Genomic DNA, 25,319 nt, shown 5'->3' on the forward strand with positions numbered 1-25,319 from the left:
GCTGCAGCTGAGTTGCGACCAAGAAGGTATCCTATTCTTTGTGATGATTGTTTACCCACCATTAAGAATTTGATTTTTGATAATTGGCAACAGCATTGGGTAGTTTAGTTGAAAATAGTCTGCAAGAAATAATGGATGTTATATCCCCTTGGAAGTATAACATGATGCCCGAAAAACTACTCTTTGTCATCTCTACATGGTCACACTCAGTTGACACATGAATTTCTGCTTACTAGCCAGTACCAGCCATATTGTGACAACTGTTTGGTACCCTTGACAGTGGGGCATTTGTTAACAGAATGCCCCACTTATAGTAGCGAAAGAAATAGATATTTATTTGAGGCTCAAGGTGAGGATGGCAAGTTCATCCTTGCCAAGATTCTTGGACATGATGTGTTCTACCATACCAGCACTATTTATAGCTTTATTTCAGAAGCAGGTCTTCTGAAAGCTATTTAACTTTTAAAATGATATATTTGCTTTTATTGTCTTAATTGAATATTCTTTTATTTTTTATTTATAATAAATAGTGGCATCAATGATCTTAGATGTCAGGATGCCAGAAAACCTCAAACAAATCAATCAATCAACCATCCCACTCAGTCTTGGGCTTAAAGGTCAAAAGTGCAGCTCTCTGGCTGGGAAAGGAGATGGAATTCCTTACCTGTACCCTTTACCAGCTGAGGAACCTCTCGTTATCCAAGTTTTAATGACCGTCTCCAGCTCACGTTGAATCAGTCTCCCTAATTAAACGACTCAGGTTTGCATAGTTAGAAAAATTGCACATTATTTTTAAAATTTGAGATATTTTGATAGCTTATTTTTTTTTTTCAGAGTTATTACTGGATCTTGTTTGGTTTTTTAGTGAAGATAGATATTTTTTTCTGCACAGTATTTGATAGCAGAATAAATTGGTGCAGTGTAATTAGTAAACATGTGACATGAAACATAGTTCTTATCAAGTGGGATTTGATTTAATTTTACTTTTGTTTTTACATACTTGTAGGAAGACTGGATTTTTTAACGACTTGAAAGAAATCAAGCTCGGTGCTTGTTACTTTTCAGAAAGGTTTAGTAGACACATTCAAGCGAGGCGAAGCGTCCGGAGCTGTGGTAACTGTGTCTTGTGTTTGGTATTGATTTATTAATCTTTACTACACTGCCATGGATTTGAGTCAATATGAGACAGTTAATTGTGAACTAACCTATAATGCAATAATAAATTGATTTATTTTACAGTAAATATAGTAGTAATGATCCTATTTAGAAAATTTTTTTTTTTTTTAAATTGTTTCATGACAAACTCATCAACTACAATCTGAATATGTAGTATCTTAATTCCCCGACACATAATTTCTGAATGAGTGACTAGATGCATTAACGTTTTTGACCCATTGATAAGAAGCTTTCTGAGTGAATAGATACATACACATTTTTGTCCCATTGACAAGAAGTAACTGTCGATTTCATTCTTTTGTGTGATTATCTACGAGAATACCCCTAAAACATAGATGAAAGGTTCACCAATACCTGTGAGCTTGTTAGTCCCCTCGTCCCTGTTGAGGAAATCAGGAGGTTTTTGTCCAACCATTCTTGTGATGACCCTTGTCTTTTGCTGCTTCAGTGTAAAGTGGTGTTGAAAGTGAAGGAGGAAGCTTCATTTTCTAAAGTAAATCAAACTCCATGAGATTTGAAATATGAAGCATCTGGTACAGAGCGGGGATTACGGACTATTCTTCTGACCTGGCATCAGTTCATTTGAGAGTTCACATCACTGCAGCTGTAAAGTCATTCTCATTAATGGATAGCGACTGATAGATAGCAGAACATTTAGAAGTTTTAGTCATCAAGTGGCTAGTAGCACTTTCTTTTTTCTTGGTTTTGGACCCTGCCAACACATTTTGTATTTTCTATAAATTTCGGTCACTAGCAAGATGAATACAATGATGAGGCTCCTGCATGTGCAATTTCATGACCATTGTTATCTGGCAAATATCTGTACACAGAATCATCAGTTAGATATGTTGGTGGTTGTTTTGAAATGCGGGATTGTCAGTCAACCATCGTGCCTACATCTCATGGCGAAAAACTGAAGATTTAGCCATTATTATTCCAAACCTCAACCTTGGACTGCTGATTTATTTTTTGCAACAGCCCCTCATCTTCATTGAAGAACCTGTAGCTCATGAAACAGATCATCAAGTAATCTTTTGTTCTTGTCTGCAGTTCAGCTTTTGTAGGGGCCTTGGTGCTTGTGATGTTCTTCTTATGCCCTTGTGTGTTGTGCAGAATTCCCTTGATTTTGTTCATGAAGTTTATACTATTCGTGTTGACTTCAGTGCTTCTTTTGACTATTAATCATGAGGCCTTTGTTTTTACACTTGAACAGTTTGGAGTAGGTGGGCAAAATCTTATTGTTATTAGATTGTATACTAATAGTTAGCAAAATCTAGTTGATGAACCCCACAGTTAATATAGGACTAATATCTTGTGTTCCTCATTACAGTAATGTTCTTGGTCCTATACTTTTCATTTTATATACACGTGTGCTTTGACCTTGAAAACAAGCTTTAGTTTATGCAAATTGTGCTACTCTCGAACCAATTCCATCTCATGAATGTAGATCTCTGGTTGCTAAGGCTCTGAACAGAGATTTAAGTGAAAAAAAGTGCATGATGTAAATTATGAATGAAGTCCAACTCTAACAAAACTCAAAATATGATTAGAAATAGGCGAAGGACTTTGGATCTTCCCCTCACAAATATTTTTGTTATCACTTTTTATATGGTGATTAAGATTGTGCATTCATATCTTCCCAAGCTATACCATCTACTATGAGATGCAAGGTATGCTGTTTATTCTAAATCTTGCATTTTCTTTCATAAGGTTCAGTACTACACAGTTTTGCAGAAATTTTTATTCTGGTTGTAACCAAATCGTGGAATGATCTCTCCAATCAAATACAGTATATAGTTGAATGAGTAAACTTCAGCAAATCAAACTTGGTGTAAATCCCTTTTTGCTGAGCAGGTTGATATATGCCTTGTTATAGTTTTTATGTTACATATCTTAATATCTTCTTTTTTCTTTATATCCTTATAGTGTAGTCTTTACTTGAAAATTTTTTGACACATGGATGTCTACTGTAATGAGAATCTTGGGCTTTCAGTAATATATTTTTGTAACTAGGTTTTCAAGTTATTCTGGTAATATAGATGATAATGATTACATTAGTGAGAATTTCCCTGGTATATGAGGGTGCCCATGGTGTGTCCTTAAAGCAGGACTGTGACAAAGGTGGTGCCATTTCTGCTACAAGGGCTAAGTACAATACTTTGGTTGGGAGCTCTTTGAGTGCAGTGCACTCAGATTGGAGTAGATGGTTCTCAAGTTCTTTCCTAATAATAAGGCTTCCTGAATTATACTGACTAATCTAGAAAGCAGGCCTTCGTTTGTTTCTGAACCCTGAAGAGGAATATCAAGTTTAAAGGTATCCTAAATGCTGTTGTTATGAGGAGTCAGTTTTCTTCTTTCGACCTTATTAGTCCCACTGTATAGCCGAGTCAGCCACTCTTGTTGATATTGTTTATTTTTCTTTTGAGGCATTGGTAAATAGGCGTTTGAGTTGTTAATTTTCCATCCTTTAATTAAAGATATGATCTTATAACTTGAAGAAAACACCATGTCAGGTCAAAGAATCTTAGGTATTAAAAATCCATAGTTATATACTGTATGTTTAATACTTAAAAAATATAGAAACTCACTTTTTACATGGGGCCTCTTCAGTTGAAGGTCTTGTAAGTTATATAGACGTTTACATCGCTTCCTGATAGCTGGATCATCTCTACATATTCTTGAGGTATTACAAAGTACTGTACAATCCATTACCTCATTTGCAACGCTTGAGTACAATACAAATGCTTTTTTGTTGACCAGGCGGACATAGTCTTTTTATAGTTTATTTATGACATATTTGTTTTTGATGTTGTTGATAGTTTATTATATGACATATCTGTTTTGACGTTGTTTCTTATTTTAGAATGATTTATTGTTAATTTGTTCTCTTCATTTATTTATTTCCTTATTTCCTTTCCTCACTGGGCTATTTTTCCCTGTTGGAGCCCCTGGGCTTATAGCATCTTGCTTTTCCAACTAGGGTTGTAGCTTGGATAGTAATAATAATAATAATAATAATAATAATGAGTTTGCCTTGGATACTTGGATCTTAGTCTATTCTGACCTTAAGTGCTCTGCAAGATGTTTTGAGAGTTCTCTATAGCTGCAGGTCATACTATCTCAGCTTTCTACTTAAATAGAGATTCAATCTGATTATGATTGATAGCTTTGCCATGTATAAACCCAATAATCCCTTAATTTTGCATGTTGTAATTTCACGTGAAAGGATGATATCGGTAGTTTGTCCTATCAATGAGGCAAAAGTGAATATTTACAGGAAGTCACCCAGTAGTTTATTTTATAGTGATTCTTTTTCTTCTGCATTCAAAATTAGAAATTATGTGTATGGGAGGATTAAACAGTGCAAATTAAGGCTAATTTGAAGGATAAATTTGTGTTAACCGTTTTACCCCCACCATAAGGTTAAATTTTGAGCACATTTTGCTATATATTTTATTTAAATTGCTCTAACAGCCTTAATTTTTGTCATAGAGAGGTCAGGTTGGTCTCATTCTTTTGGAAAATGCCTGAAGTTTCTCATAAAGTTATCAAAAACATGCAAAAACATATAAATAACAGTGTTTTGCAATAACGTACTGGTACGTACTTTGGGGGCGAAAGGGTTAATATTTTATTCTAAAAACCTTAGTTTTAAAGGTTAATCTTTGAAAGTATTTGATTAAAGGCTATTCTTATTTGGTCATATGATAGGTATTATCTAAAGTAATTCTCAAATTGCAGTACATATTTGAGTAGAAACAATGAATCTCATTAGTAAGTAGAATTGACTATCAACAATTACACAATAGGAAGAATTGTACAGTACATTTCAGCTTCATACTAAACTTGATAAGGATGGTAATTATATGTAAGCCGTGGGTTGAACTGGGTAAAGGGTTGTTCATATTCTTCTTTTTTTTTAATCTAGGAGTTTTATATATTTATGGCCTCTTGAGAAATTAAGCATTTTACAAAGAAAAAGATGGTTTTAAGGTTATGTTAGTTTTACCATCCTAAATTCTAATGAAAAATAGTTATGATGGTACAAGTCACAGTGAATTGTATGAATTAATTTTTTATATTGAAAATATCAATTTACTCATGCATTTTTATGATTTTTTTTGAAGTTGTTTGATTCAGTATTCAAGAGGTATTCTGGAATTCTATCAATAGGTAGTTAGTTTCTTGAATAATGCTTTATATACCAAAAATCTAAGTGGTAGCTTAGCCTTTTCTTAAACATTTACATGGTTGATGAAGGAAATACAGTATTTGTAATCAGGTTTGGGGGATTCAGGTCTGTATATTACTTTTACTTATGTATGACAGATTAAAGCTTCATGATCAGTATTGGTTGGCTAGGAAAATGGATATTTCTCATTGGAATATTTGGTTTTAATTGACCCAGATTGTGGTAATTTAATCAGGAAAAGGATCAGTCTTTTATTTTTAATTAGCTTTTTATATAGCATCATTTAAAAGAACCCATTTTATACTGTACAGTACTGTAATGTACAGTACTGTATAAACGTTTTTTATTTTAAATGAATTATACTGATATTAATATCAAAGTTTATAGAAATTAATTTAATTAATTGTAAAGTTTTGTTGATAGTTAGTTATTCATTTTAAAGGCAGTTTTTCTTGGTTATGTTATAGGTTTGTTCACAGAGTAACTTAACTTTCACTGAGTTAACACCAGTGTAGTTTGAATCCAAGTTTAGCCTGAAACCAAACTGGAAGTCCCTTTTTCTGCATCAACCTGTCTGTGAAGCCCTTTTGTACTAGTCTAATATTAACTTTGTTGCTAAGCAAGGATAAGAATAATTTTTGATAATTGTAAAGATTAGGTGGGAGGCTAGATCATAGGATGTTAGTGTAGTTATATTTATATTTAAGAATTTGCCTGCTTTAGAGGATTGCGCTTGAGTTCTTGATCTACAGTACGTAAACTTAAGGTTTGCTATTTTGTGCATACTATGAATAATGCAGTCATACTCAAGTTTATTGTTTAGTTTTAGTTACGTTTGTTTTTCATTGCCCTGTTTGTGGATACATTCTATAAAAAGAAAATTGATGAATTGATAGGAAGTTTATTATTAATGAGTAAAAATTAGAAGTGTGATAGTTCATCTCTATCATAAAGAAAGCATGCTTATTTACAGTACTGTTAAATTGCTTATATAAAATCATACTTGTGTGGCATGTCATTGAGCAGTTGCTGTTTGTTACATTTGTTTTTGCCTTGTTTATTTAGTCCATATATAAGCAATTGTAACATAGTGTGTACTTTACAGTGAGAGATTATGATGAAAATGTTAGATAATGTATCATAGCGATAAACTTTGCATCGCTGCTTGATACGGTGTTTTGCATACATATAAAAATACAGAGAAGAATTAGATATTACAGAACACAGATGCACTGTATTTACAGCACTTAGAATTACTTCATAGTTTACACATCAAAATTTCATGTCAACCATATGCTGCAATGATCTTTCTAGACCAAGCTTTTTCCTTTTTTACTATTAGTACTAAATCTCCCTTCCATATGAAAATGGCTTTGATTGAGACCCTTAGAGTAACAAAAATCTTGTCTCGAGATATGTAAATGCTTGTAACATTTAAACGAACAGATTTGGTGATTGTATCACATTAGAGGATGGGTGAATGTTATCTGGTGATGTGGCACTGGTTATCAGGCAGGTTTGGCACTTGAAAGGATGGTTTCCTCTTTTATGTTGTCTTTAGCAGCTTTGGTTTATTCAGTCTCTTGACCCTAAATATTGTCTGTAATGTTCTTATTCTTTGTGGGAGTGCATATTTTAGTACATAAGTTGCCAGTTAGCATTAGGTTTTATCCTTTTGTGGTGTTCATAGTGGCTTTAGTTTTAGATTGGTTGCATATTATGTTAATGTTGTTTTTTTATATTTCTGTTCATCAGCTTATAGATTTTATTTTCCTTTTTAACATATATTAACACATATAATCTCCTTTTTAACCTACCTGAATGATGGCATATCCTCTGTGCTGGTGGGTCCTAGCATCTCCTGTTGCACTCCAGTCTTAACCTTAACTTCGTATTTGTATTATAGCAGAAGCCTAGTGGTCCTGCAGTAACCTGTGGTGATGGGTTCCAAAGTTATCCCTCTAAAATGCCCAAACCCAAAATGAAGTTTGATATGGTAAGTCTTTTTCAAATTGACCCCCTTGTCTTCTTCTCCCCCCCTCCACCCCTCTGATATTGGGAGGTTTTCTCAAGCAGGGCATAAATGGTATCATGTTTCATGCTTACTTTTATAAACATATTCACTTGGAATCATTCACTCTGACATTAATATCACTCTAATTGCAACTACCATTACTATCACCATCTTTACTGGTGTTAGCTGCTTTGGGAGCTTCATTCCAGTAGGTGCTTTGCATCCGGGTATATATATATGGAAGAGTTCATATTTATTCAACCTTAAAACTACCACATAGTTGTTTGATGTTCTTGCCATACTATGTTGCCCTGTCCATTTTAATTTCCTCCATAGCACATCATTCTTATTTCAACACTGCTTTTATTCTGCCTTTGGTTATAATACATAAGAGGTGAAAAGAAATGTGAAAGTTTGCTTTTGTATGGAAATGGTATTTTCTTCTATCTTATGCTCAGTAGTTACCTTCATAATCATTTGAGAAACCCAGTGTCAGATTTATAGTAGTTTAACATAGAAAATAGAATTTCTTTATAATAATTTTCCGTTTTAAGATATTGTTATTTTAGTCTTAGCTTATATTCATATGTATTTCTTATCGGATACAATTTAGTTTTTGTTTTTCGGTTGTTTTATAGTTATAATTATGTAATTCAAAATATAACGGTTTGCTGTGGTCAGTACATGATTCAAGAATACTTATTGAACCCCAGAAAAATTAAGAATTTGCATTAAAGGTTGCAATGGTAAATGTTTCATTATTACTGACTTGTATCATAGTGAATTTAATTATTGAATGTATTTGTGGTTGACAGCCATTCTCTGACTCAAACATATAAGTTACCTTTATTCATAACACTATTTTAAGATTGTAGAACATCTTTTGGGACTTCAACCTTCATGTATATTTTTATCTAGGTGACTTAATTTTTTCTTTGTTTATTATGTCATACCAAAAATGATTGGTGTTTAATGGTTTAAATGGTCATGTGTGCTCTTTATGACTAATTCTATAGATAAATCTCTTTTAAAATGCTTTTGATATATTGGAGATCTGGTAAATGTTTTCTTAATATATTTTACACAGTTGCTTCGTAAATTATGTATTATTTTACTTATAGTCCACATTGTCTGTGTAGGATTTCTTATTTGCTGAAATGTAATTCATGTAGAGAAATCAGTGTAATCATAAAAAGTAAAAAGCAGCATTGTATGTTAGGTAATATAATGCTACTACCATGTATCTAGCTCACAGTAACTTTCAATGTTTTAGAAGTTCATTCCATTTTACCATGTGGATATTGATCTGGGTTTCTCTTATGAAGGAAGGAAAACAAATGTGTATTAATATGGAAGGACAAGCCTTTAAAAGCATATTCACTTTTCTTACCTTTCATAAGTTTTTGCTCTTAGTTCTGTCTTTTCTGTTGATATACATGTGATAATTGTCGTTTGGATTTGTGGTAAGGGGAGCTATAAGATCCTTTGTAGTAGACCGTTCTTTATTGTAATTAACAAGAATTATTTACAGGGAACCAATTATAAACGAACGAACCCATTAGCGGAAATCAATACAAAATCCCGTAATCAGTTTTGGGAGGAACAAGAGGCTGAGGAACGAAGAAGAAAAACAGAAGAACAACAAAAAAGAGATGAGGAGTTAAAGAAGTTAGAAGTGGAGAGAAAACAAAGAGAGGTCAGTTACTTCTTTCATTCTGGTAGGGGAACTAAGAGACAAGTGTCAATGTATTAAAATATTTATTTGTTCCGACACAGATACAAACCTTCGCTATTTATAGGGTATTACTTTCAGCAACGCTGAAAACCAGCCAAGACAATTTTAGTGAGGGATAATCACCACATTGGCTAGTAAGCGGAAGGGGGTTGGCATAGACAGGCTACCCTGCTTACTCACACCTGTCAGTTGAGTAACCACTTTTACTTATGGCTCGGTAGAGTGCGGACGTAACGTCTCTCTCTCCTGTTAAACAAACTGCCTTGACTTTACGTATTACTATTCCTTTTTCTTTTGTGTGTAATTTTGTGTGTTTGGTTATTGTCCCGCTATGTGGACATGTCCAGGTATTGAAGGCCACCGCTGTGGTACTTTCATGTCGTCCGTGGAGACGGACCCACACCCTTTATGCCCGGCTTGCCGGGGAAATCAGTGTTCGCGGACAACACCTGTTCCGAGTGAAGGGAGTGGCCTGCCTCCCAGTGGGAGAGGTTTGCGCATAAGAAGAAGTCTAAACGCGAATCTTCGCTTTCGGGGTCTTCCTCGAAATCGAAGAAATCGCTGGCTTCTGCTTCCTCTACACCCAAATCTCTGCCCGAAGTTAATCCTCGACCAGGCCCTTCCGGGCCACGGTCGAGCAGTAGCGCTGGGCTTGTGACTCTAGGTCAACCCTGTGGGATAGGCGAAGGTGGCAGCTCCCCTAGTGAGTCGGCTCCTTCTCTTCCCCTAGGGAGCGCCTGCTCCCTTCCAGACCTTGTGTCTTTGTGGCCAACTGGCTATTGCTGGGCTTCGATGGTCCCCCTTCGAAGAAAGTTCTCCTCGAACTCTTCTAAAGGGGAGCAGAGAGAAGGCGGTCATCTCCTTCCTCTGCAGAGGTCGATCCTCCTTTTGTGGGTGCAGGTGCTGTTGCCCGTCGGTCAGGCCAAGAGTCTGGTTCCGACGCCGAGGAGTTAGCTAACCCACCAAGGGCGGTGGCAGGGCTCTCTCTAAGGCAAGCTTTTCCTTCGGGGGAACATATCTCTTGTTCACGAGAGAAGATTGCCTCTTTACATCGGCAATCTCCTTACGTTTTAGGTTCTCCTCCAGGGGTGGAAAGAGAACCTTGTTATAAGCATAGTTCTCCTTCGGGTGAACTCTCCTCATCTGTGGAGGAATTATCTGTAGACCTTGATCAGTTTCCCCCTCGGGCGGAGTTTGTTGAACGTTCCTCTCCAGAAGTTCGTAGAGTGGAGGGATGGGTAACCTCTCTCCACCCAGGACGTTCTCCTCCTCGGGCTGTGAGGAGACGTCTTTTTGAACCTGCTGGTTCTCCTCATGTTGATCCTTCGCGGTCTCGTGACGATCACCCTTTGGGCTGGCGTGATCGTGAGCCTTCGGGCTCTCGTCATGTTGATCCTGCAGGTTCTCATGACAGCAGGAGTCCTTCAGGTCTCCGTTGCACTGAACCTTTGGGCTCTAGCGACTTGAAACCTTCGGGTTTCTGTTATGCTGAACCCTCGGGCTCTCCATACGAACCTCGGTTCCTCGTTACGTTGACCCTTCGGGGTCTCGTAACCTGAGTTATGCTGAACCCTTGGGCTCTCGTAACTTTAGTCACACTAATACTTTGGTGTTTCGTGACTGGGAAACTTCGGTTTCTCGTTGCACTAACTCTTCGGGGTCTCGCAATACAGGCGGCTACGTTGGGCCTTCGGTCCCTCATATCCATAGTCACATTGATCCTCATGGGTCTCGTGACAGAGAAACTTCGGTTTCTCGTTGCGTAGATCCTTCGGGTTCTCGTGACCATAGTCATTCTTTTTATGACAGAGAGTTTTCAAACTCTCGTTGTATTGATCATTTGTGCTCACACAACACAAGCTATCGTGAACCTTCGGGTGAGCGTATCAGTGAGTTCTCTCATCAACCTGAGAGCTCTTGCGCGCACGACCAACTTGCCGCACGCAAACAAAATGGCGAACATGGCGCACGGGTTCATCCTATGGCGCGCCATATGCGTAAACATTCTGTTGCTCGCCATGCGCTTGAACAACCTGTTGCGCCATGCGCGTGAACAACCTGTTGCGCGCCATGTGCACGAACAACCTTATGCGCGCCACGAGCACGAAAAAGGTGCACGCATTTGGGAAGGGCGCGCGCATGAGCATCCTTCCACCTACCAACAGTTCGGCGCACGAGCGTGCGACCATCTTGGCGCTCACAATCAGTCTTTCAAGCCTCTTAGGCCTCAACAGAGACAACAGTCGGCTGTGCAACCGAGCCCAGATCCTATCCCTAAGGGTAGGCCTTTGCCAATCTTACCTGTAGGGAAGCCTCCCTCAGACAAGAGGGTTAGGAAACCTGCCCCGGTTCTTAAACCCAGGTAGCAGTGCCTTCCGAAGGACCTCCCCCTTAGTTCCTCGGGAGCTTGTGACCCCCATGGTTTAGCGCCTTATTCAATGTAATGCACCAAGCCATGAAAGGAGTCTTTCCCCACTCCCAGTCCTTAGGTGACGCACCTAAGATCCCTTTATTGCCTACTCTCTTCCCAGGGTCCTTTCCTCCCTCCGATCCTAGAAGGAGTTTGGAAGATTCCGCACAGGCAGGTCCTTCTGGCAAGGGGAAACGGTCATCCCTTCGCAAAAGACCTCTGGAGGAGATTAGGCATGAACCACGGGTTATCCCCCCTGCAGTTCAAGACACCACAGGCCAGACCAAAGGGGAAAAGGAAAAGGATTCGTCCTTCGCCCCCCAAGGAAGATAGGGTTACTTCCTATGGAGACTCCTTCCGTCCCTCACCGGTCGAGATAGTGCCTAAGGAGGCATGACCTGCGACCGGACGTGACTCACCCCATACTGCAACGGACTTCATTCCACTCGTAAGCCTACGGAGCCTTCTAGGCCCTTGGGGACAGAGGACCTCTGGCCTCGTGGAAGGGAACCGAAGGATTTGTTCACCATCCCCAAATCCTTGGCCAGGCTTCCTTCCTCACTGCCTCCTAGGCAGCCGGAAGCGAGCACCTCCTCTGCAGTCTCTCTATCCCCAGTCTATCCAGTTGATGACTCCGGGCTCCTATGGATGAGAGCTCAGACATGGAAGGGCAGAGTGATCTCGAGGACGACGCTCTGCCAGCAGCAGTTAGTCCTAAGCTTACGGAGGATGAGAGGAAGGAGTTGGAACATGCCTTCTGGCAGGTCCTAGCCTGCATCTGTTCCATCAGTGGACTACCAGATCCATCGGCAGCCCCTCTAGATGGAAAAGAAACAGTCCTTGACCAGTTCTACGGCACTCAGAAACCTCTAAGGACCAGTGCAGCTTTGCCCTGGTCAAAGGGGTTGAAGATTGCCAAACAGAAGGTAGTGTCCCAGGCAACTGGGTCCACCTCCTCTCTCTGCTCCAGCTCGTCCTCCAAGCTCCTCCCTCCTCTGTATGTGTTTCAGAGGAGGTACTACGAGATCCTCGGGGAATCTCTTCCAACGCTGCCTCTTGACCACTCTATAGAGGCACTCTCGAAGGCCACACCCTTCAAGAAACTTATGAGACTTCCAGTCTCTTTTTCGGCCTCTGAAATCCTTAACCAGGAGAAGGTGGCAAAGTACGCCATGCAGGCTACTTCGTGGCTGGATTTCTGGTTAGGATCCTTAGGACAACTGATGCGGTCTAAGGATCTGTCTCGGAAGTCCTCCCGGACGTCTTTGAAGACTTTATATTGTCTGGCACTCGGGCCATCGAGTTCTTCTCCCATCAGGTAGTGAACCTTTGGGCCAACACTATCCTGAAGAGGAGAGATGCTGTCATAGGCAAGTTCCATAGACATCTCCCTCAGGCCTAAGTAGCGAGACTGAGAAATGCTCCTTTCGAGGGCAATTCTTTTGTACCATCCCGAGGATGTCGAGCGGGTGGCAGAGAGGTGGAGGAAGTCCAGTCAGGACTCCCTCATCCAAAAGGTCTTAACAGCTAGATCTTACCCCTCTCAGCCAAAGCGAAAAGCACAACAAAACCCGCAACTGAAAAGGGCTGGAGACCCAAAACAGCAGTGTAAAAAGGGTGCGAAGCAGGCCTTTCACAGCAAAAAGTCCTTTTGTGGAGGAAAGGGTAAGAAGGGATCCGGCCGAGGCCAGTCCCAGTAGGACAGGCAATCCTCCCATTTGCCCACCTGTGGGGGGATGCCTGCAAAGCCACTGGCAGAGGTGGTTTCACCACAGGGCTGAATTCTGGACGGTTGAGGTGATTCGTTCAGGGTATCGTATGCCGTTCACGCTCGCTCTCCCTCCACTGACTCGAGTGCTGATTCCATTGAACTCCTATGCGAAGGGATCCGCATGGGAGTTTGTCCTCAGGGCAGAAGTCCAGTCCATGTTGGAGAAGGATGCTTTACAGGTCCTCGATGGGTCCCCAGGCTTTTACAGTCGACTTTCTTGTGAGAAAGGCGTCTGGAGACTGGAGACCAGTCATCGACCTCTCGGCCCTGAACAGGTTTGTCAAACAGAGTCCTTTCAGGATGGAGACGGCCGACGCAGTCAGACAAGCGATAAGACCCCAGGACTTCATGTGCACTCTAGATCTGAAGGACGCATACTTCCAGATCCCAATTCACCCACCTTCCAGGAAGTATCTGAGATTCATGTTCAATCGGAAGCATTACCAGTTCAGGGTACTATGTTTCGGTCTTTTCACAGCACCCCAGGTATTCACGATAGTATTCGCCCTAGTATCATCTTGGGCTCATAGAGTCGGCATCCATCTCCTAAGATACTTGGAAGACTGGCTGATTCTGAGGTGGCCCTTCTCCCCCACCGAGACGAGCTTCTAAGGTTTTGCCAGGATCTGGTATTACCTAGGCATGCGATTAGACACCCTAAGGCACAAAGCGTTTCCATCAGACAAAAGGATCCAGAGACTGAGGGAGATAGCACAGGTCTTCCCCAGTCGGAAAGAGCTCCCTGCGCAGTATTGGCTTCGCCTTCTCGGTCACCTCACTTCCCTGACCCGACTGGTCCCCAACCGTTGCCTCAGGATAAGATCCCTCCTGTGGCGACTAAAATCCCAGTGAAACCAACACTCCAGTTCCCAGGATCACCAAGTCTGCATAGGGCTAGAGGAACAGTCAGACCTCAGGTGGTGGCTGGCGGAGCCGAACCTCTGCAAAGGGGTCGATCTTCTTGTCTCTCCTCCGGAATTGATGCTTTTTTCGGATGCATCAAAAGAAGGGTGGGTGGCTCACGTGCTGCACCATAACATCTCCAGCCAATGGTCCGAATCAGAAAGGTACCAGCACGTAAATCTCTTAGAGATGAGGGTAACCTTTCTGGCTGTTGATGAGCGACAGCACCATGGTAGTAGCTTATCTAAGCAAACAGGGCGGTACTTTTTTGCAGCAGCTGTGCCATCTTGCTGTAGAGATACTCAGATGGGCAGAGGACAACTCGGTGACTCTATCAGCTCGCTTCATTTCGGGCAAGTGGAATGTGCTAGCAGACAAGCTGAGCAGAGCAACTCGGATTGTTGGCACCAAGTGGTCTTTGAATCCTCTGATAGCCAACAAAGTCCTGACTTTTTGGGGTTCCCCGACTGTGGATCTGTTACCAACGGCCCTAAATTTCAGGCTCCTGTTGTACTGCTCCCCAGTCCCGGATCCCCAAGCTCTTTGGCAAGATGCTTTCCAATAACAGTGGATAAACCTGGACGCTTACGCGTTTCCTCCGTTCTGTCTGATGAGAAAAGTCCTCAACCAGGTACGAGCAAGCAACAACTTGCAAATGACCCTCATAGCGCCGCAATGGCATCACGCAGAATGGTTCCTGGACCTTCTGCATCTCCTCATGGAGATCCCTAGGAGCTCCCTCCACAGCACGACCTCCTCAAACAATCATATGCCAACTTCTTCCACAAAGCTGTAGTTTTGCTTCGACTTCACGCCTGGAGACTATCCAGCACCTCCTCACACAGAGAGGCTTTTCGCAACTGATTCGAAATAAATGGCTGGACACCTCAGGAGATCCACAGAGGCAGTCTACCAGGCGAAGTGGTCAGTTTTCTGTGGTTGGTGTCGTGGGAGGGGTATCTCTTCCTTCGATGCCTCTGTTCCAACTATAGCGGAGTTTCTTGTATACCTTTGGGAAGAAATGCTTCTCTCGATCTCGGCAGTCAAAGGCTACCACTCAGCCTTGAGTCTCGCCTTTAGACTGAAAGGAGTCAATATTTCCTCCTTGTTAAAACTTTCTTTGCTCATACGTAGTTACGAGCTTACTTGTCCCCAGGCAGAGCTAAGACCTCCCCCTTGGAACGTGGTTCGGGTCCTCAGGTCTCTGAAGATCCTCCCCTATGAATCACTACGCCAGGCCTCCGATCGCCACCTCACGTGGAAGACGGTGTTCCTGCTCGCTCTGGCTTCAGCCAAGAGAGTCAGAGAACTTCATGGTCTATCTGCTGATGTCTCCCACTCTAGGAGATGGGGGGAAGTAATCCTCAACTACGTCTTGAGTTTTTAGCTAAGGCTCAAAATCTGGGTGTGCCGGACTCCAGGTTCGGCCTATTTTGGATAGAGTCTTCGTTCTGTAACCAAAGATCCAGACCAACTGTTACTATGTCCAGTAAGGAGTCTGAGGTGTTACTTAAGAAGAACAGCAAAAGCTCGCCCCCGTGTACAAGCACTTTTTGTCAGCACAGGGAAGGTCAAGAGGAGGGTCACGAGAAATAATATTTCCTCCTGGATAAGGAAAGTAATCGAATAGCTTTATATCCAGACCCTCCTCTGTCCAACAGACCCAGAGCTCATGATGTCAGAGGCATTGCAACGTCTCTGACGTTCTAGAAGATTTTTTCTGTGGCACAGGTATTGCAAGCGGGCATGTGGAAACGTCAGACGACCTTCATAGCCCACTACCTGAAAGACGTAACCCACAGGAGCATGGAAACCTTATCCATTGGTCCTGTGGTGGCCGCACAACAAGTGATCTAATGCCTCTGGCTCCTTGATGGACAAGTAGCAGAGGGTTGAGGGCTGAGGTTACCCAGGTTAGTCTAGGGTGAATGAAAAGAATGTCTGGCTTCCTTCTTTCTTCCACCTTCTCCCCCCTGGGGAAACAGCTCCGCAAGACTGAAGCATAGCTGACCTCACCCCTCTGCAAGTAAGATTCATTTCCCTGGTGCATCCTGAGTATGAATAAACACTTTGTTACGTCACCAATACCTCGTGAGGGAGGGTATTGGGTATATCGTAGAACTCATGCTTATCCTCGAATTCCTACGTAAAGACAAGCCACGAGTCTCTCTCACACAAGCTTTTGCAGGCCGCTATCATTGAGTTACCTTGTAACTACTTTGATTTTAGCAAGGGTAGGGTTAAATGACTTTCATGAGGGATTTGATTTAGTAGAGTTATTATATGAATGTTAAATAGTAGTTGCAACAGTTAAATTCAAGTTTTTTATCACCATTTTGGACGTATTTGATACAAATAGTTAAGGAAGTCGGTTTTGGGGAAGGGCATCCATCATAATATCTTTTCAAATTTTTGTGTTCTATTTCCAAATAATTAGTTTTTTATTTTTATTGCAGTATGAATAATTAGTTAGATTTTAGAAATGATTATAAAAGTCTGTCTTTATAAAATTATCTTCTTTGGTTTATACAAAATATTAAAGTAGCTTTTTCAAAGATATACTGTGGACACAAATATTTTCCTGAATTAAAGTTACATAATTAAGTTACTTTGAAATACAGTGTTTTAAAGTATTTGAAAAGGTTAAGTAGGTTTTATAAATAGATGTAATGAGATAGGTTGCTGTGTGGTTCCCAAGGACTTTCTTGTTGACGTCTAGAACAAGGAATACAAGAAGACATAAAATACCAGAGAAATGGTGTCTCTTCTGCTCTAGGGGCACCGTTTCAATGTGTAAAGCACAAACTCAGTTTGTATTAGGAAAACCCATGTATCCAAACTCTATTGAAATCTGTTATCGTTTCTTTTTGACATCATCCATTGTAAAAGTGATTCTATTTAATGGTTGTGGTCCTTCATATTTAATAGCTGGTTCAGAGAGGGTTGTTGATTCTTCCCTAGTGAATACATTTGTGAAATATGCATTCACCAGTTCAGCTTTTTTCCAAATCATTTGTTATAAGATTACCCTCCGACTTTTTAATGGGTTAATATTGTTTTTTATTGGTTTTCTACTGTTTACATATGCAAAAAAATTCTTTTGTGTTTTCTTTACTAGCTGGTCACCCTTTTCTCTTCATTAATTTTGGCATTTCTAATTAGTTTGTCTACTTTTCGGCTGAACTTTTTGTGCTCGAAAATTTCACGAATTGAAGGTTGTGGACCCATTGATTTATGTTTGCTGTCTCTACTTATTGCATTGGTTATTTCTCTGTTGAACCACTTAGGTTGTGGAGTTCCATTTCGTAAAATTTTTCTAAGCGGTATACATTTAGCCCTTTTTTCTTTATTTATTTCTACAAAGGAGTCCCATTGTATATCAATGTTCCCTGTTTCGTTGTATTCTAAATTCTTGTTGTATTCCTTCAGTTTTATCCAGTTACTACTTCTGTACTGTAGTCTAACTTTTTTATAATCTTCCTTTCTTTTAGGTGAGAAATATTTACCTGAAAACTAACTATTCTGTATTCGCTTTTGCCAATATTTTTAACCATGAATATCTGGATACTAAATTTTTTCTGTTGTTAGCACAATATCTATTATGTTGTTTCCCCTGGTTGGTTTATCGACCCACTGATAAAGGAATTCGTTGTTGACAAATTCTAGTATTCTATGTCCCTATGTGTTTCATGTAGAATTCATAGTGTCCCAGTTTACTGATGAATTGAAGTTTCCCATTAGGACAGCTAGCTTATTGTTAACTTCTTGTCCAAGTTTTCTATAAAGCTCTTCGTCCTGTTCTTGTGTTTGATGTTGTGGTCTGTATATTACTAGTATGGACATGTTTTTTCCTGTGGTGTTGATGTTTGCACCTGTCACTTCACATTCAGTTTCTAATTTAATTTCTATGGGGTTTAAGTGATTTTTAACATAGAGCATTACCCCTCCACCTTCTTTGGTAAGGCGATCCTTCTTCAAAATCTTGAAACCTGGCATGTCGTATTCTCCGATGAAATCATTTGTTTTTTCTTGAATCCAGGTCTCGGTAATGCCTATGACAACTAGTTCCTCACTAGCTATCATTGACCTAAAGTTTTCCATTTTATTTCTAACTGACTGAGCATTGAATTATGCCACTCTGAGGAAATTTTCTATCTTTTTTCTCTTCCTCTGTGGCTTTGCTAGTTAAACCCATTTCTTTTAACTCTTACAGGATAGTGTGACATAGATATGGCCTGTCACATTGGTTCACTGCTGATGTCTGTGCACTTCCCACAAACAATGAGGCAGAAAATGGCATTTTATTTTTGGTGTGGGGCAACAAGATTTCATAAACTAATTGGCAACCACACATCCTATATCTCATTTATACAAAGTTTCTAAGCACCACTAGTCACTTAATGTTTTCAGCCATGAAAGCATCCACAGCTTGATCAGTCAGTCATCTTCATGAATATATAGACAATGTGATGTCATTCAGATGTTGGCTAACATTATCTCAGATGTTGACTGACATCATCCAGATGTTCAATAATGTTATTATGATGGTGTTAAAGTGCATATTAAGTATTAGAAGCTAAAATTGGCTGTGGAGACTCATATTTCCCTATAAAGTGAATGAAACAATTCTGCAAAAGACAGCATATACTAAAGGGCTGCCATTAAGGGTTTGTTCCCTTCAATTTTACAGAAATTCTGTTTGTTTTTAGGCAAAACAAACCATCATTTAAATTGGGTATACTCTAGTGCACAAACTGGCATGCCTGATGAAGAATCATCAAGGATCTGCCAACCAATATGGCATGACCCACTAATTGTATATCAGTTCGATGGGCTCTGGCATTAAGTGGGGGAACTCACTCTTTCTCCTCCCGTGCAGACGTTCAGACGTCCGTTGTTGGCACTAGAAGTTTTCATTGCTTTTGTGTTAATTGTTTACTCTTGTCTTTCAGACTATTTTATTTTTGTTTGATGTCCAGCTAGAAAAAATATGTACATTTACAACAAGAAGGCCTAATAATGTGAGAAAATGTTTTTAAAATACTGGTTGTTTAAAGTAAGGAATAAAATGCTGTGGAAATGAATCAGTTTTTGAAAACAATTTACACATTCAAAACAAATAGCTGTAGGAATTCTTGATATGTCTGTTGTTTACGTCGATTGGTATATGTAGATAGCCGTTAGAGTTAGGGCTATCAGCTGACTGAAAATTTGAAAAGAAGAATATGAAATAGTTGTTGGTTATATATGAAGAAAATTAGTAGATTATAGAATATGTAGATTAATATCTGAATGCTGGAAATATTGTTACATTAATAGTCTAGATAGCTAGTGAAAACAGAATCCGTTGATGGAAATCATGGGAGGGTTGGGAGTTACAAGTGGGGTAAACGTTTTTGACCTTATTGGTGATGGAACAGCGAACTTTTCAGCTTCTAAATGCGATCTCGAAACTCGTCTGGTTTGTATTGGTGTTGGTTATTGTAGCAGGTTTGTATAGGCAAAAAAAAAAAAAAAATCTTAAAATCATTCTTCAAAAAGCTTTAACTGTACATACACTTTGCCTAAATAGAAATTATGAACATTAGTAATTGGAATTTTTATTTTGGGGTCTAATTTTGTTTAACTTTTAACAATTTTTAATGTTTTGGTAATGAAGGTTAAGTGAAATGCCTTAAACAAAGATTTTTTGTTTTATTTTTTCAAGATAAATGATGCAAAACACCGTGATGTCTTGACAAAAGAACGAAATGCCCGTATTCTTGCTGAACGAAAAGCAGAGGAGGAAGCTGCAAAACGGTTAGCATCTCAAAACGACAAGAAGTGGCAGGAAGATCTACAAAGTCAGTATCAGGAGGAACAGGAGCGGACTAAGCGTGCAGAGATGATGCGACTAGAGAGAAAAAAGGTTGGCTTTTGTGTTCCAGTTCTCAACTAAAGTTCATTCATTTCTTGACATTGCATTTTAAGAGGGAAATGTCACAATTATGTAGAAACTTCTAATCAATGTATTAACTGAATCATTATCTTTGCATTTTTTTTCTTCACAAAACAGGAAGCAGAATCACTTATTGGCCACCGGACTCATTCCACGCGGGCAATATTTGAGACTGGAAGCACTACCTCTGAACAAAACACTGAACTGAACCGTCCACCTCCTCGCAAACTAAAAGAATTTAAGCCAGCCAATATTACTGAAAGGTAAATTTGTATTGAGTATTATAGTTAAAATGTTTTCAATGAATGACAATATTATCATCATCAGAAATATTTTTAAAATTAAAGTTCATACTAACATTTATTCTTAAGTAACAAATTGATGGCAGCGACTCCTCCAAATCTTTGATCTTTCACTTTCTAAATTTCATCAGTTTCTTCTTCACTTCCACTTCCCTGTTTTTTCAGATCACTTTGATCTTCACCTTGGCTTACTAATGCTTCTTTAAAAATAATGATCCAAGGAGGCTTGTTTCTCCCTACTTTTTAAAATGTTCCTGAAATGACTCGGGCTAATGTCATTGCACTGAGTAAGAGCACGACCTGTGTGATTATTTTCTATGAAATTTGCCAGATTTTGATGATAAGATATCATCTCCCTAATTTCTGCTGTTGTCGTATTCGTATCTGTGTCTTCCTCCTCACCACTAGAGAACTGTTTCTGAGGGATATTCAGTTGCATAGCCTCCAACTCCTTCAGGTCATCCATCGTAAGCTCCTCTAGGTGCTTCTTGAGAAGCTCATTAATGTCGTTCTCATCGACGACTAACCCCGTGGACCTCCCAAGTGAAGCAATTTCCTCAACCTCAGGTTGCAGAACAGGTTCAGGATCGTCAGCTGTTTTGGCTTCGCCTTCAGCTAGGCCTTCGTTGAATCCCTCGAAGTCTCGTGCCGAGATGACATCAGGCCACAGCTTCTTCCACGAAGAGTACAAGGGGCACCTCGAAACCTACCAAGCTTGATTGATGAGTCTGAGGCATATCAAATATCAAAATGGTTCTTTCAAAATTCGCGAAGGGTGAGGTTTGTGCTGTCTGTGATTTTGAAAATCTCTTGATATAGAGCTTCTCAAAATTAGAAATCTTTTGCTGGTCCATGGGCAGGAGGAAAGGAGTGGTGTTAAGTGGAAGGTCAAAAACCTTGATGAAGGAATATTCTAGGAGGGTGAGCAGGGGTGTTGTCCAACAACAGCAGACGTTTTGATGGAGTTAGTTCTCTTTCAAATAATTTTTAACCGTCAGACCAAAACATGTTTACCCACTTGACGAAAAACTATTTCGTTGCCCAAGCATTTGCATTAGCCCTCTACGTCACTGGAAGCTTCTCCTTCAACACTTTGTGGGCCTTGAAGGCTTGAGGAATCTGAATAATACACCAGTAGGGGCTTGACCTTACAATCCCAACTGGCATTGGCACAGAGTGCAAGGGTAAGCCTGTCCTTCATAGCCTTATGCCTAGGTAGCTTCTACTCTTCTACTGTGATATAGGTCCGTCGAGTCATTTTTTCCTTAAAGAGCCCAGTTTTGTCACAGTTGAAGACTTGCTGAGAAATTTAGCCTTCCTAGAGAGTTAACTCGTCCATTTTTTTAAGGCTTTGGCCGCTTTCATATCCGAGCTGGAAGCCTCCCCATGCTGCACCACGAATGAATGCCAGTCAGTCTCCTGAATTTCTCAAACCACCCACGTGAAGCCTTGAACTCTAAGGGTGCCTGCTGGGACGTCCCTTTTTCCTGGGTCATGTTTGGCCTCAGCATGCACGATATCACCGAAAGTGGCGCTGTTCTTTTGACTGATTATCGTATCGTGATTGTGTCTCAAGGGATTTTGTTATCCTTAGTCCAAAAGAGAAGTCTCTCCATCTCATCATGGACGTACCTTTCTTACTTGAAAGGACAGTCACGCCCTTAGAAAGTGTTGCTGCTTTGATGAATTCCTTCTGCATAATGATGGTGCTTATTGTCAAAGGATTTCGGCCATACTCCCTAGCAATCACATTCAACCGCATAACGCCCTCATACGTCTTGATTATCTCATGCTTTTTATCCATAGAAAGCATCCTATTCTTCTTTCCTTGAACATCAGCAACATCTTGGGACCCATGGCCATGGAATTACTGGTTGAATAAAGCAACATGAAAACTATAAGTACGACACTGAAATCACCAATACAAATTCAACCTAAATGATAGTGTTGCCAAAATAAAATGATCAAGGGATGCCAATATGTAGATGCATGACCAATAGGAGAGTAGGATCTTATGGCAGTAACTAGACAGATATCCAATTGGAGAGCAGGGCGATGATGGCGAGTTTAAAGTTTTTGGGGCGTGCACATTTTGAAATTAATTTTGAGCTGCCGGGGGAATATCGTTTCTTATCCTGAGTGTTTTTTCATAATACTGTATGAGGCAGAAAATCGTCATGTCTTTTCAAATACAGAAACTTTCATATCTAGAGTTGTTCCTTAACTGAATACAAACCACGCTATTTACATGGGGTAATTACTTCGGCGCAGCCGATGACGAGCCATAAACTTTTAATGAGGGTTTCCTACCCCACCGCTAGTTGGGGGGGGGGGGGGGGTTAGCTTGCTACCCCTCCACCCTCAAACACACCGGTGATTCGGCCACTTTACTTTTGGCTCGGAGAGACAACAGATCTGTCAGCGCTCTCCTCTCTTTGACTGCCATAATTTTTTTTTTGCTTTTTCTTACAGTGTTTTTGTGTGAAGTTGGCCTCTTTTATCATCATGCGCCCTTGCCCTGGTCTTTTCGGCCGCCCTTGTGGAACCTTTATGTCGGCCGTGGAGACGGATCCACACTCCTTATGCCCGCAGTGTAGGGGCCAACGGTGTGATAGTGCTAATTTGTGTATTGAGTGTAGGGAGTGGTCTACCTCCCAGTGGGAGAGGTTTGCCCGACGACGTAAGAAGAAGGCTAAACGGGATCGTTCTCCTTCCGAAAGTTCTCGGGGGCGAGAAAATCCTAGGTCTTCTTCTCCCGCCGCCCATTCCTCCTCCGAAGCTCCTGCTCGGGCGAGGCCGGCGAACGGTAGCGTAGACCGTAATATTGATATTGATATTGACCGATCCCGTGGTAAGGGAGAGGCCGCTGCCTACCATACCGAGACGGCTGCCCCTCCCCCCTCGCAGGAGGTAGTTATGTCTAAAAAGGATCTTTTTCAGCTTTGGGCTTCCTTGGGGCTACAGGGTTCGCCCTCCAAGGCAGCCTTGTTTGACATGGTCAAACGGGGTGCGGCCGCCGAACAATCGTCAACTACAGCGGAAATAGATCCTCTGTGTGTAGTTGACGTAGTTGTTTCGGAAACATCCCATGGATCTGTCCAAACACCTGTTGTGACTGAGGCAGCTGAAGGCTCTGTCTCTCCCTCCGAACACACTTCGAGGGAGGAGCGGAGTCCTACAGTCTCTCCTTCCGCTGAGATTCCCTCTCGAGGGAGTTCTCTGGTAGAGACGCCTCTTCGGAGGCCCTTCGATGGTCAGCTTGCTGATCCCACGGCCCCTCGTGGGCGTATAAGGCGGAAGGCTCGCCCTCCCCTTCGCCGTAGAGGTCTTCCTTCTCCCTTTAAGGGGGTTAGGAGGCGCCTCTTTGGCTCGTCGTCCCCACAATCCTCTGCGGAGGAGACGACTCGCCGCTCTCCTGTACTGCCAGCTACCACCCTAGACCTCTCCGGGAATCGTTCGCGCTCCCCTTTGGAGGATGGTCGTCCGTCGGGGCAAGGGTCTCCTCAACCATCTACTTCGAAAGCTGCTGATGCGCTTTACGCGCCCCCTGAGCCTGCCATTGCGCAGTCTCCTGGCCCTTTGGGGTCTCAGGGACTTGAGCGCAAAACTGCGCCTCTCTTCTCTAAGCGTAAGGCTCTGCCTGCGCCCGTTGCTGCTGTTCCTGTTGTTGCTGACAAAGCGCCTCGGCGCTCACCTGTAGGCGTTCGCGCTGCTGATCCTGTTACGCGCTAGGGTTCCCCTGCACAACCACACCCATCATCAACTGTTCCAGATGCAGCGCGCAAGCGCTCAAAGGCGCCCGTGCGCCCACCATTACCAGCACTTCCACGCCCCCAGTTCCTGTTACATCGCGCGCGATTCTAAAGGTGCCTGAGTCGGCGCACAGGCGCCCACAGGTTCCTGCAGACTCGCTGCGCCCTTTGGGGGAAAAACGCGTCGCGCGTTTACCCCCTGTTCCTGTATCACCATTGCGCGCGGTCCAACAAGTTCCGGAGTTGGCGCACAGGCGCCCACAGGTTCTCGTGCACTCGTCGCGCCTTATGGGGGGAAAGCGCGACGCGTGATCGCCCCCGGTTCCTGTCAATCTTCGCGCGGTCCAAAAGGTTCCAGAGTCGGCGCACAGGCGCCCACAGGTTCCTTCGGACTCGTCGCACCCGATTCCATCCGCGATGCGCCCTCCATCGCGCGCTGTTAAAGAGGTTCGCGATGCGCTTTCACGCGCGGATATTGTTCCAGCTTTCGCGCGTTCTCCAACGCGATCGCGTGGCGCGCTGACTCAATACGTAGTTCCGGGGTTGGCTAAGTTAGCAGACAGGCGCTCACAGCCTCCTCTGGAATCGTGCGAGTCTGCTGCCGACAATATCGTGCGCGACGCCCAGTTGTCGCGCCCAGTCCCAGCTACGCGCCCTGTGCCTGTGTTCATGGCGACTACGAGTGTTCCTCATACCGTTCGCAACCTGCGACCTCCGAAACAGCCTGTTCCAGATGTGCGCTATGCTCGCCAACAATCGCCAGCGCAGTTTACAAACTCGCAAGTGAATAGGGCGATCCCTCCCGACCGTCGCCCACAGGTCTCTCGGGATTCTGCTATAGTTCCATCACCTTCACGGCAAGTTCTCCCAGACACGCGCACAGGCGCCCCTGTCATATCGCGCCCTTCTGGCTCCCACCAGGTCTCTGCGCACCCGCGCGTTCGGGCGATTCCTGATCGTCGTACGCCGACTCCTTCACCATCACGCTCTCGCGACCTTATTCCGGCCCGCTCTCCAAGACATGACCGCGCCATTGATTCATCTGCGCGCCATCGCTTTTCGGCCGCCCCCGCCCACGCGGGTGCGCGCGCGCTATTTTCCAGTAACTCCCGCCCACGCGTGGGTT

At 42.0% G+C, this 25,319-nt stretch overlaps 3 protein-coding genes across 3 annotated transcripts in view; all 3 read left to right on the forward strand.

Moving 5' to 3' along the window:
• The window catches only part of LOC137653445 (drebrin-like protein), a 187,524-nt gene extending 167,118 nt beyond the window's left edge, over positions 1–20,406 (forward strand). Inside the window, exons 5-8 of the mRNA XM_068386841.1 lie at positions 7,275–7,364; positions 8,914–9,078; positions 19,909–20,109; positions 20,257–20,406. Coding sequence (XP_068242942.1) covers positions 7,275–7,364; positions 8,914–9,078; positions 19,909–20,109; positions 20,257–20,406 — 606 coding nt within the window. The remainder of the gene's footprint in view (positions 1–7,274; positions 7,365–8,913; positions 9,079–19,908; positions 20,110–20,256) is intronic.
• Positions 20,407–21,191: 785 nt separating this feature from the next.
• Positions 21,192–24,173, forward strand: LOC137652689 (calcium homeostasis endoplasmic reticulum protein-like). Its single transcript, XM_068386093.1, has 3 exons — positions 21,192–21,221; positions 23,100–23,292; positions 23,869–24,173. Exons 1-3 carry the CDS (start codon positions 21,192–21,194, stop codon positions 24,171–24,173), a joined length of 528 nt encoding a protein of 175 aa, XP_068242194.1.
• A 437-nt stretch (positions 24,174–24,610) lies between these two features.
• The window catches only part of LOC137652690 (uncharacterized), a 104,001-nt gene continuing 103,292 nt past the window's right edge, over positions 24,611–25,319 (forward strand). Inside the window, exon 1 of the mRNA XM_068386094.1 lies at positions 24,611–25,274. Within this exon, the coding sequence (XP_068242195.1) occupies positions 24,611–25,274 (664 nt within the window). The remainder of the gene's footprint in view (positions 25,275–25,319) is intronic.

The sequence above is a fragment of the Palaemon carinicauda genome, chromosome 14 (assembly GCF_036898095.1).
Source record: "Palaemon carinicauda isolate YSFRI2023 chromosome 14, ASM3689809v2, whole genome shotgun sequence".
NCBI classification, from domain to species: Eukaryota; Metazoa; Arthropoda; class Malacostraca; order Decapoda; family Palaemonidae; genus Palaemon; species Palaemon carinicauda.